This window comes from Macaca thibetana, chromosome 9, assembly GCF_024542745.1.
Source record: "Macaca thibetana thibetana isolate TM-01 chromosome 9, ASM2454274v1, whole genome shotgun sequence".
NCBI classification, from domain to species: domain Eukaryota; kingdom Metazoa; phylum Chordata; class Mammalia; order Primates; family Cercopithecidae; genus Macaca; species Macaca thibetana.
In genome coordinates, this window is record NC_065586.1 from 127178592 (window position 1) to 127191008 (window position 12417).

A 12417-nucleotide genomic window follows, 5' to 3' on the forward strand; every position below is an offset into this window, starting at 1 on the left:
GCTGGGTCATACAGGGTCTCCCAAACGTGGCGAACTTCCATCTCAAAGACAAACCTGGTTACTTTTATGAAAGTCCTGGAAGCTAATGTTTTGATGAAATTTGATCGTCAAACAAAATGTATTTACTTTTACTTCTTTGTATCTTCAAATGGCCGTAATAGACCGGGAGCATGAAGTGTTAATCGAATTAGAGGTGATTTTTCCTTCTGGCTTTTATGAGTGCGAACGTCCTAAGGAAGGAAGCAATCTGTCACAATTACCTTCCTCTCTTGACGACCCTGCAGCTGGACCTTTGAAATACGATCACGATTTCCTTGCACAGCCTGCCCTTCCCCTCGCCCATGCCCTGTGGGCAGAGGACAGGCTGCGATTGGTTATCTTGGGGCCTGCGTGGAATTCGCTCATGTAAATAAATGAATAAAGCTCCCAGGTAACATTATGCTATATTATTTCATGCTGTGTTGGAAACACAAGAAGACAGACAGACAAGCCAGGCTGCTCCCAGGTGTTGAGGGCGGCCTGCCCTTGCCGCCGCCAAGTAAGACCCCAGCAGCTGAAATGCATCTCCAGGTCCCTTGGTCCCTAGTCATGGGCCCCGCCCCCAGCCTCTCTTCTCAACGCAGCCTGCAGGCTGTGTGGCCAGTGCCAGCCCCCTCCCTCCCTTCCTGCCATCTTCTCTCCGGTTTCTTCCTGCCTCCCCTGGTCTCAGGAACATTGATCAAAGGCCTCTGCTGGGGCAGCAGAAGTTCAAGACCACTGAGAGTGGGGGAGTGGGCCCCAGCCACACAGCACTCCCAGGGGCCACCTGAGGAGGGTTCAAAAACCTCCCTGGGGCCTGAGCCCAGGACCTCCGCTTCCAGGGCCGGGGCTGCAGACTTGGGCCACACCCCTGTCCCCGAGCTCTGTCCAGATTTGCCTGCTCTGTTTCTCCAGCTCCAGCTCCTGCACTGTCCTGGAGATGCCTGCCTGGATCTGCAGCCCACCTGGCCCCTCCTGAGCCCAGATGCCCCAACCCACCCCCAGCGGACTTTCTCCCCCTGTCCCCCAGGCCCACACTGTGCCTCCCACAAGCCCTAATGATCCCACAAGCCCTAATGATGCCAGCTGCATGTGGACAGACTTCATTTTTGAGAAACTGCCTGGCCACTCTCCTTTCCTTTCAACCTGTGCCCCTCTGCGGCCCTCTTCTCCTGGCCCCTGGACTTTGCCTGCTCTCAGGGACGGGGAACATTCCTGGAGCCTGTGGCTGCGGCTGCTCCAGAGTCCTCGACCATCAAAAGTGCGGCAGCCCAGGGCAGAATGACCGGGCTCCCACCTCATCCTTGAAGATGAGGCCATTGCCTTACGCTCAGACCCCTAAAGAAGCCGCATGGCCAGGGCCAGGGTGCAGGCGTTTGTTTGGAAGGTGATTCCAGGCCGTCCTGGGAACGGACACGCGGAAGGAGAGGAGCCAGCGATGGAGGGTGGGCCATGGGGCGAGGAAGGTGCCCAAACCTGCCCGAGAGGTATCCTCACTGAGGACTGGGAAGCAGGTTTTCACCTACTGACCCTCGTCGGTTGAGGGTTGCCCTTGGGGCGTTAAATCCCTAACGTTTAACAGTGGAAGTGGCCAGCACAGACAGAGTTCCTGTGAGCCCAGGTGGCCCCAGGTGGACCCAGGCAACTGTGAGTGAGCGTGGAAGGGAACCTGGGCCGGCAGGCGAGGCCTCCGTCTGCATCCCTGTGTTACCCTGCCTCGAGGCACATCAACGCCTACCCCCACCTTCAGGGCTCGGAGTAGTTTACTAACTTTTTGTTTTCTCTTTTGCTGAACAAACGCAATTTTACATGGTTATTCCACAATATAGCCAGCTGATTTCACTTACTTTTGAGGGTTACCTTCACACAAGCGTAATAAAAATCCCATTCCAGAAATTAGAGCCGGCAATCCCAACTCGCAAAGGCACCTTCAAGGGTGCTGTCCCCACAGGCACCTCCCCTTCCCTGGTAACAGCCTAGGCCTTTCTGCGCATGCACGTCCCAGCCGAGGGCCTGGTGAAGCTCCTGGGAGGCAGAGCTGCCTGTAAAGGCACCAGATGTTACTCATCCGGGGAGACGGACAGGCCAACGCTGCCCTTCCTGCTGCCTGGGAGGGGTGCCTGCTGCCTAGGACTGTAGGGGCCTCTGTCTGGTTTGTACCCACTCACCCCACAGCCTCGCTGTCAACACCCATCTTAGTGTAGGGAGAAACCATCATAGCGAAGCCTGCAGGAACCCTGCTCTGTGAATTCCTCACCCCAATGCAGACGTGGTCCCAGGGCTCTCCTGTGTAGCCCACCACACTGCCAGTCAGGGTCCCCGAGGCTGGTCATTGCTCTGGCCCAGGGTCACCCGCAGAGGGATCCCTGAAAAGGACCAAGGACGGCCCCTAAGTCCCTAAATCAAAATCGAGTATTCTCAGAGGGACTTTCTCTCCTGGCCCCTGGGTGAGCATCACCGACTTGTGAGAGGTACTTTGCAGAAGGAAAGTATTCTCAATAAAATGTCTCTAATGTATTCACCTAAACAGCAGGATTAAATTAATAACCTGCTATTCAATTAAACTTGCTCCTGATGGACTGAAGTTTTAAAAGAAAGCTTCTTTGGGATTTGTACTAGCAAGAAAAAAACAAAAATAAAACAAAACAAAAAACAAACCTTCTGCTGAACCATCATTTACATGCCACAAAACCACAAAACCTTCATCCCGCTGCCCCAGGGCACAATCCCCATGGCAGGGCCCAAACTCTGCCCTTTCTAAACTACTAAAAACCCCAGGGTCCACCCTTCATCACTCCACAAGTACATGAATTTCTGAACTGAAGTATTGAACAAATGCAATAAAAAATCGTATTAATCACTCAGTCCATGAAAAACTGACCTCTCTGTACCTCATTGTTAGGCATCTAGAAACCTTGTGGGTTTAGCTGTGAAATTCTCCTGAGCATGAGCAGATCTGCCAGCTGATTTTACAAAGCTGAAAAGTCATAAATAGTGGCATTGCTTTATGATATTCACAGTAAATTTGGATTGATCTTTTCTACTCATGAGCTGTGTGTGGGCCTCTCCTGAAGATCCTCATGAGACACGGGACTAGGCTTCACCCCAGTCCCTTTCTCTCGGGGTAAACACACGCCCTGTAGTTACTGCTTCACATTCAGATGATTTTGCTGATTCCTGTATAATAATCTGAGAAGAAAAAGTTGAAATGAATCACCCACTCTCATTGGGGTAAAAAGGCTCTGAAAATCTCATTAGTAAAATCTCTCAACCAAGGCCATTTGGAGAAATTCAAGAGGCCACGTAAACTGAGTCCGCCAGCATTCCTGCCCGGGAAGGGAAGGCCGGCCTCTTGAGCAGGTAGGTCAGTTTAAAACTGTGTTGGTAAATTGGGCCTGCCTCATTTCCAAAACAAAGAGATGGAAAACTTGGACGTTAGTAAGATAAAGGGAATGTTTTATTCCTATTTCCCAAATGTTCACGATGCCATCATGTTTCAGGGAAGACGAGTCATGATAAAGGGAATGTTTTATTCCTATTTCCCAAATGTTCGTGATGCCATCATGTTTCAGGGAAGACGAGTCATGTCTCCTGCCTGATAATCCAACCAGGCCAGCCTGGCCAGGCCTATTCGGAAACTCAGAATTACAGCCATTTCCACAAGGGCCATGTAGTCGCAGGGGCATAACAGTAAGGACTGGGAAACTGCCTGCACTTGGACCTGTGGATCACAAAACGGCCTCTCCTGCCTCTTGCCCAGTGACACCCCCGAACCTGACCCTGCTCCCAGGCAGGGCTCTCCTAGAAGGTGACTATCTTGGTAAAGACGCAGTCACAAGGGCATGTGCTGATATAAGCAGGTTTCCTGTGAGAGGGCCACCCAGTCACCAGCTGGACTCTTGGGCATCAGGCCGTCCACCAGGATAAAGAAGAGTCCGTGTTGTTTCCTGACTTTTTAATGATCGCCATTCTAACAGGTGCTGGAGAGGATGTGGAGAAATAGGAACACTTTTACACTGTTGGTGGGATTGTAACCTAGTACAACCATTATGGAAAACAGTATGGCGATTCCTCAAGGATCTAGAACTAGAAGTACCATATGACCCAGCCATCCCATTACTGGGGATATACCCAAAGGATTATGAATCATGCTGCTATAAAGACACATGCACACGTATGTTTATTGCGGCACTATTCACAATAGGAAAGACTTGGAATCAACCCAAATGTCCATCAGTGACAGACTGGATTAAGAAAATGTGGCACATATACACCATGGAATACTATGCAGCCATAAAAAAGGATGAGTTTGTGTCCTTTGTAGGGACATGGATGCAGCTGGAAACCATCATTCTCAGCAAACTATCGCAAGAACAGAAAACCAAACACCACATGTTCTCACTCATATGTGGGAACTGAACGATGAGATCACTTGGACTTGGGAAGGGGAACATCACACACCGGGGCCTATCATGGGGAGGGGGGAGGGGGGAGGGATTGCACTGGGAGTTATACCTGATGTAAATGACGAGTTGATGGGTGCTGACGAGTTGATGGGTGCAGCACACCAACATGGCACAAGTATACATATGTAACAAACCTGCACGTTATGCACATGTACCCTAGAACTTAAAGTATAATAATAATAATAATAATAATAATAATAAAAGATTTGAAAGAAAAAAAAAAAAAGAAGAGTCCGTGAAGGCACACGGGGAACACCTGGCGGCAGGGGCAGGGCGAGAGCTTTTCGCCACCCTGCAGAGACCAAGTTAGGAGAAACTACAACAAAGACCCCCATGCCAAGAGTGGCGGGAGGGCAGGAAGCCGGGGGGGCAGGAAGAGGGAGGGACTGAAGTCTCGTTTTAAAACAAAATTTGAGGCTAGTAAAAACAGCTTTTAAAATAACATTTTTTGAAAAACAAACCAACACCCAGACGGTGCATCGTGCCAGGGCCGGCTCCACACACGTGTGAGTCCACATCGTGCTCCGTGCCTCTCGGCGCGTGTGTTAATTCAGCCTGACACACACACTGCAGTCACCAGCTTACATGCCTAAGTTTCCTTCTGGTTCCTTGAGGCCCAGGGCTGTGTTTTACCTTTGAGTGAATGATGAAATACATAAACAGGTGCACACATTCAAATTCAAGGGGCTTTGGAGGAGACGTGTCCCTGGGGGTGGGTGGGACCAGCTCCTTCCTCCATAAAATTCCTAAGGGGTAGGATCTGCTCAATGTTTCCTGTTCCCCCAGGGTTTAACCCAGACCCAGGACAGCGCCCCAGCCCTAACCCTTATGAGGGTTCTGCTCAGACCTCTCTGTTCTGCAGGGAGCTGCGTTTCCAGGCAGCTCCGTCCCTGCCCCTCTCCAGGACCCTGGGAGTTACCAGCTGTGGGAGGGCCAGAAAGCAGCCTGGGGGTGGGTGCTGGCTGCAGAGGAAACTTGCTCTTCAGTCTGAAAGGCCATTTGTGTGTTCATTATAAATATCCTCACACGTGGGGCCCATCACTGCCATCTGCATTCAGCCTTACTTTCTGAGGAAATCCAGCGGGGCTGAAATACTGCCTCTGGCTCATGTTATACCCAGAGCCAAAGCAGGAAATGATAGTCATTGAAAGGGGATCTGAATATAAAATCCCCCCTGGCCCCCAATTCAAAGTGAGATTTGGAAATCAGCTACACTGAAGATATCCTAATTTTATTTTAAAAACAGTCACGTTCATCCCTAGGGGAGCGAGTCCCACTAGGTAGGATGGACAACCCCATGGGGAAGCTGCACAGGGAGGTCGGGCACCGCAACCTGGCCCAGCTCCCGCAGGAACCCCATCTGCGCAGTGCGTGCTTCCTCAGGCCACCCAGGACCTGGCCTCCCTGTGGACCCCACCTGCCGGCCTCTCAGGCCTCATGCCCACAGGAGAAACCACAAAGGCACCTTTCTCCTTTCAGAGGTGAAGCAGGACCTCCTCTCCACATTGGCTGCCCTTCAGCCTCCACTCACTTAGCACCTGCCCCTCACTCAGCACAACTGGGAACTTAGTAAGAGGGAGGCATCCCTCAGGCCCTGGGATGGTCACTTAGCCTGATCAGGAACTCAGTAAGGATGACACATCATCTCTCAGGCCAGGACAGTCACTCAGCCTGATCATGAACTCAGTGAGGAGGAGACGTCCCTCAGGCAGGGACAGCCACTCAGCTGCTGTTCCCCAGGGTCTGCTGCCGGAGTGCAGCCCCTCAGCTGCTGCGCCTTACCCCTCTCTCCAGCAGCATGTCCCGGAAGTGGGTCACACGCTCCTCCAGGGGCAGGAGGATCTGTGGGGGTGGCGTCCTTGTGCCTTTGTCCTCTCTCTTTGCCTCCTCTGGCCTGGGACTCCCGCAGCCTTCGGTCCTTCAGGGACACAAGATGCAGAGAGTTAGACACACTCATGGGGACCCAGCCGGTTCTTATTACAACCTTTACAAACCCTCCTTGAGGTAACTCTTTCAGAAACACAGTCTCTTTGACAACTCTTCACAAAGCCTGACGTGGTCTCCCCAGCAAGGGTGGCACATTTGCTCCTGGCAGGCACGGGGCTTGGCTGAGTCCAGAGCGGGAGGCTGGAATTGAAGTCCCAGCCCTGGGCCCGGCTGCGAGAAGCTGAAGCTCAGGTGCAGGCAGAACCACACCCCGGAGGCCAACCGGCGTGTCTCCCGGGCAGGCCCTCACTCCAGGTCTCCGTGCTGCCCACGGCCCATGGCAGGGAAGCCAGGCCTCAGGTGCCGCTGCAGAGATGGGGTCATGGAGGGGTAAGTAGCAGGCTTTTCATCCGAACAATCATTTCACTCATTCATGGCCCCTTTGTTCTGGACAAATTCCTGGAAGACAGTTATGCACAGAACCATTTGTGTCCTGAGATCTAACCCCAAAGGGAAACTTCAGTGACAAAGAAGGAGGCTGGGACCCCTCCCCAGGCACAGAGGACAGTGGAGAATGGGATCACCCAGGGGCCCTGGAGAAGTTCCCTCCTACAGCAGAGGGGTGGCCCCTGCCAAGGCCCCAGACACTGTGGGCAGCAGCAGGAGCTGCACAAGGTGGAACCCCGGGTGGGCAGGGAGGGAGGGACCCCACGAGCTGACTGTGCTAGGCTGGGAAGCTGACCAGCACTCCCTTTCAAACCACAAGGGCAGGGAGGCGGGACCCTACTCCTATGGAAGAAATGTGAGAGGCCCACCTTTTTCAAGTACCAACTCTCCCCCTTGCATTATTTTAACTGCACGTGGATAGATCTCTTTATGGTTCTACACTGGATTCTAAGAAGCATCTAGAAATATTCTTTTGAAAAAATTAAATGTTTGCTGCTGGGAGAACGTGTTTGGCCAAATGCAGACACCGTTCTTCTTGTGTCTGGCTTCCTCTCCTTCCCGCTCTGGCCCTGCCTGGGAGCAGGTCCGTCAGCCGCCCCCCGCACCTCAGGATGCAGCCTGTTCTCCAGGATGGGCAGACTCAATCCACGCAGGCTTGGCACACCCTCGGTCCGACCATGCTGAGCCCTCATGGGCCTGCTCCATGGCCTGGCCCTGCTCCCACACCTACCCATGGATCATCAGACCACCCATTTGAGAGCTCCCTTATTTTCTTTTCTTTTTTTCTTTTTTTTTGTGAGATGGAGTCTCACTCAGTCGCCCAGGCTGAAGTGCAGTGGTGCAATCTCGGCTCACTGCAAGCTCCGCCTCCTGGGTTCACGCCATTCTCCTGCCTCAGCCTCCCAAGTAGCTGGGACTACGGGCTCCCGCCACTATGCCCGGCTAATTTTTTGCATTTTTAGTAGAGACAGGGTTTCACCATGTTAGCCACGATGGTCTCGATCTCCTAACCTTGTGATCCGCCCGCCTTGGCCTCCCAAAGTGCAGGGATTACAGGCGCAAGCCACCGCGCCCAGCCGAGCTCCCTCATTTTCTGCTGCACTTAGGTCAAGCTCAGCCAGCAATCATGAAGAGCAGTCCTCTCATAAGCAGTGGCTTAGGGCCTCCTACATTCTGGGAGCTCCCTAAGTGCCTGGAGATGTAGGAATGGCAGGAACGTGCATCTAAAGGCCTTACCTGCTCCTTTCAAAACCAGATCACCCTGGGATCTGAACTGTGATTTTTTTGAACCTTTGTCTGAGCTTTCTGATTTGGCCTAGAGGCAAGAGTCTCTCCTGGGCCATGGTCTCCCCAGGCTCCCCTGAACTTTTCCGTAGGCCTAGGATTTTGAACTTCCATGCTCACCTTTGCATTAAGAGTACCACTAAACAGATTAGCCATAGTCTTCCCCGCCCTTCCCTTACTCTGCTCACCTGGACACCTTATCAGATTTCTCATCCTCTGCCATCCCCTAGATCTGACTCAGCAAGAATCTGCTGAGGTTGGTTCAGCCAAAACTCCCTGATCCCTGAAGTCTGCTCTTGCTAATTTTCCATCCACTGACCCCCAACCCTGACCGTGGCTATCAATTCCTGTTTTTCCATGCCAAACTTGGAATTGAGCCTGGTCTCTTTTCCTCCTTTGCAACAGTCGTGAATATAATCTGATTTTATGGCTTTAACTACTGTCCAGCTCTGGTTTTGACAATAGTGCCATGTTCTCCACTGGGGATGATTTTGCCCCAGGGGATATTTGGCAAGGTCTGGAGACATTTGTGGTTGCCACAACTGGGGAGATGTTACCAGCACCTGGGAGTGGAGACTCGAGATGCTGTGAAGTGTCCTCCAATGCACAGGACAGCTCCCACCATGCAGGCTCATGTGGCCCAAGTGGGCCTCCCCCAGGAGGTTTGGATGCTAGGTGAAGATTACACTACTTTTCTCATTTGGAGAGGAAGTAAGGGGTCAGACGGGAAAAGGTACAGGTGGTCATCTAGGGGCCAGACCCGGCCGTCCAGGCCTCCCAACACCTGCCAAGTGAGAAATGTTTCCTCATGGTCTGTCCAAGGTCCTGGGAAATTCATTAGTACCATGTTGAGGATGTGCTGAGAATATACAACGCCTTATGTCTAACAAGGGGTTTTCACTCACAGGGGCTGTAATATGGATTAATCCCAACGAATACAAAATGTGCAAAGAAACAGAAAGATTGCTCAGCCCATTCGAGAATTGTATTTATAGACCAACTATTCCAAGAGAATTTACATTCTCTGCTTCTTATGCAATTACATGGAATTTTGAGAAAAGAATATTACCAGTGGATTTCCAATTGTATCGTACTCCAAAGGGTATAATTAGGATTTCCCTGTAATAAATTTTCATTAGTTAAAAATAGAAATGTGAAACAAGGCCTGTATTGTTGCAACTTGAAATAAGAAGAAAAGGCACATTTAGACTGTGCGGTGATGGTGTGTTGAAGCTTATTCAACACAATACTCTATTCAGGACTGCTGCATGCCTTCCAAATGGCTATCAGTTCTGTTAGGATCGGTTGAAAGCAAATGCAAACTAGCTAAATATATCTTTGATATTCTTATGGCTGAATGATTTCTGTACCTTTAACAAAAAGTGAATTCTAATACTTTTAGTAAAGATAGCTCAAGTCACAGTTTTCCTGCCGGTAAAGGCGGCGTCCCCGAGGACGCACTAATTGGTGTGCACAAGCACTGCCGGTTGCCAGCCGGGGAGGCAGCCTTACTGCATCACAGAAGCCTCGTTAAGGTAACCCATGGATTTGGGAAGTTTTCCAGGTCTAGTGTATAGGTTGAAAGGGGCCTGGTCTTGGTCAACCTTTAACCAGGGTAGGTGCTCCTGAAATCTGGGCACCATAACCCTGGGCGGGGGGGCCCTCACGCCCAGGGTCAGCCCCTCCCTGCCTTCTGCCCCTCAGTGTGGTGACCATCCCACCCCTGAGCTCTCTTCTCCTGGTTCTGTCCCTTCCCCCAGCCTCTGAGCTGGCCAATTGATCTGTTAATGATTCGTGTGTGTGAGCGAGCCTGTGTGTGTGCACATGCAGGCATCTGTCCCACGCTGGTAAGTCTGTAAAGCTGAGGTTTTCTGATTTTGCCCATGTGCAGAGGGCAGCATATTATCCAGTAAAATGCACAAATCCGAGATCCAGTGGAGTTGGGTTCCGGGCACTGCAACCAAAGCCATGATTTTCCCTTTGTAAACAAGACACTTTAATGGTCCATCTGAGGCTGTGCACACCTGCTGTGGGTGCAGAGCGCACCCCTAAACCCTCAGAGGCACTTCTCTCCACCCAGATCCTTTCTGCAGAACCATCTCTGAGGTTGGAACCATTGCCCTGGCAGAGGAATGACAAACACCAAGCAGTTGCTGGCTCCAGGCTAGAGGATGTGTGATATTCAGCTTCTCCAGCCAGGCTGAGGCACCCACCCATTCCCTCGCAGGCTGACACCCAGGTGTCATCACAGCATGACCCAGATGGATGGAGGCTCAGACAGCCCAGCTGGATGGGTCAAGATCCAAACCTCTACGTGGGCAAATGTACTGACGCCTTCAGCCCCAGCATGCTCCCATGAGGTGGTCCTAGCACTCACCTAGGGCTGTCGTGTGGATTCAGTGAGATGGTCCACATCGACCCCTCAGAGCAACCCCTCCTGCTCCTTCCCTCCCTCTCCAGCTTGCAGGTGTGGTGTGTCCACCCATACTAGGCCCTGCGACACTGTAGCTGGAACAAGGAGCCCCTCACTGCCCAAGGAGCTTACAGTCTAGTGGGACGTGAATTAAGGTTACACACACATGAAGCCTCAGGTGCACAGGTGTGTCAGGGCTGAAATCCACAGTGCAGAGACGGTCAGTGTCAGAGGTATCCCTGTGGTGGGCTTCCGGTTGGTGTTCCCATGAACACAATTATTTGAGAGACTCTGCAGAAACAGCAGACATTCTAGTGGACCACGGCTCCAAGACAGAACATGAGCAGGGAAGAGACACAGACGATGACACAGGTTGAGATGGCGTCACTCTGCCAGGGTGCTGCCATGGGACGTGGGGAAAATGCAGACATAGGAGGGAGGACCTGGTTCTGGAGAGGCCTGTCTGCAGATGTGATGAGGTCAAGGTGTTTCTGAGCCTTACAGGTGAGGATGACTTGCTGTACAACCTTGGCCAAAATATGGAAACTCTCTGGATCTTACTCATGGTAAGATATATGCTTCCGACCAGATGATCTGAAAATGCCTCGCAATACTGCACTTCTATGATGCAGATGTGATCCTGTTAATTTCATCCTGATGAAATATTTAAACATCTTGACTCTGCCGTCAACTTACTAGCTCTGCCTCCCAACTTTGCAGTTCCTATAAATTTGATAAATAGGCCTCCTGCGTCTTCATCCAGCTTGTTCATAAAAATGTTCCACAGGAAGCACCAGACAGACGCCTCTAGCAGGTCTCCCAGCTGCAGCCCTGCAGACGGATGGCTCCACACACCCACGCTCACAATGGGCTGTGAGGCCTGGGCGTGGGCACAGAGGCAGAGATGCCCCCTCTGCCTGGCCTGTCTCCCATATAGTCTTGTCTCAGCCTGCAGGTGCCAGGTCTCCCAGCTGCAGCCCTGCAGACGGACAGCACCACACACCCATGCTGGTGATGAGCTGTGAGGCCCAGGTATGGGCACAGGCCCCTCGGCCCTGGCCTGCCTCTGGCATAGTCTTGTCTCAGCCTGCAGGTGCCATGCTACCATCAGAGGTCCCTGCTGACAGCCAGTCTGTGGAAGTTTCCAGAGGCTGTGCCAGCCCTCACTTCAGTCTTGTTTTATCATAAACAATGTCTCTTGCAGCCTCACTTCTAACAAGTGACTGCACCATGCCACACACTGCCAGCCTCCCCAAGGGCCCTTTGGCAGTATTGTTTGCTGGGGAAGAGTGGATTGGGAACCTAAAATGTTAGGCCTATGATATAACAAATAATTAATCCGGTCTTTACTCCCAGTTCCTGGCAGAGATCCAAAAAATTCTTGGAACATCCTAAGCACTAGAAATGACCTTTGCTATTCATAAGGAGACCTCTCCACCATACCACATCTTAGCTGCACTAATGAGGTCACTCACTGGGTTCTTAGTCTCAACGAAGGCGCTGGCATGCCAGGAAACAGCAGCCCTGAAGACTAGAGGGTTGGAATGTCCAGCCCCACCCACCACCTGCCATCCAGGGTGAGGAGAGGAGCTGGAGATTGAATTAAATCTTCTCACCAGTGATCAATAAATTAATCAATCATTTCTCTGTAATAAAACCCCAATAAAACCCTTGAACAATGAGTTTCAGGAGTGCCCTGGTTGGTGAACAAATCAGTATACTGGCAGCAAGACAAATGTAGGGGGACAGAGAAAAGAATATTACCAGTGGATTTCCCTGCCCTTGAGACCTTTCCCGATCTCAACTCATGAGTCTCTTCCATTTGGCTGTTCCTGAGTTGTCACCTTGATCATAAGATAAAAC

The 12417-nt window shown here is 51.5% G+C and overlaps 1 protein-coding gene across 1 annotated transcript in view; it reads right to left on the reverse strand.

Annotated features, from left to right (window-relative positions):
* The window catches only part of TCERG1L (transcription elongation regulator 1 like), a 233186-nt gene that overhangs the window by 18488 nt on the left and 202281 nt on the right, over window positions 1–12417 (reverse strand). The window contains exon 9 of the mRNA XM_050805500.1: window positions 6267–6402. Within this exon, the coding sequence (XP_050661457.1) occupies window positions 6267–6402 (136 nt within the window). The remainder of the gene's footprint in view (window positions 1–6266; window positions 6403–12417) is intronic.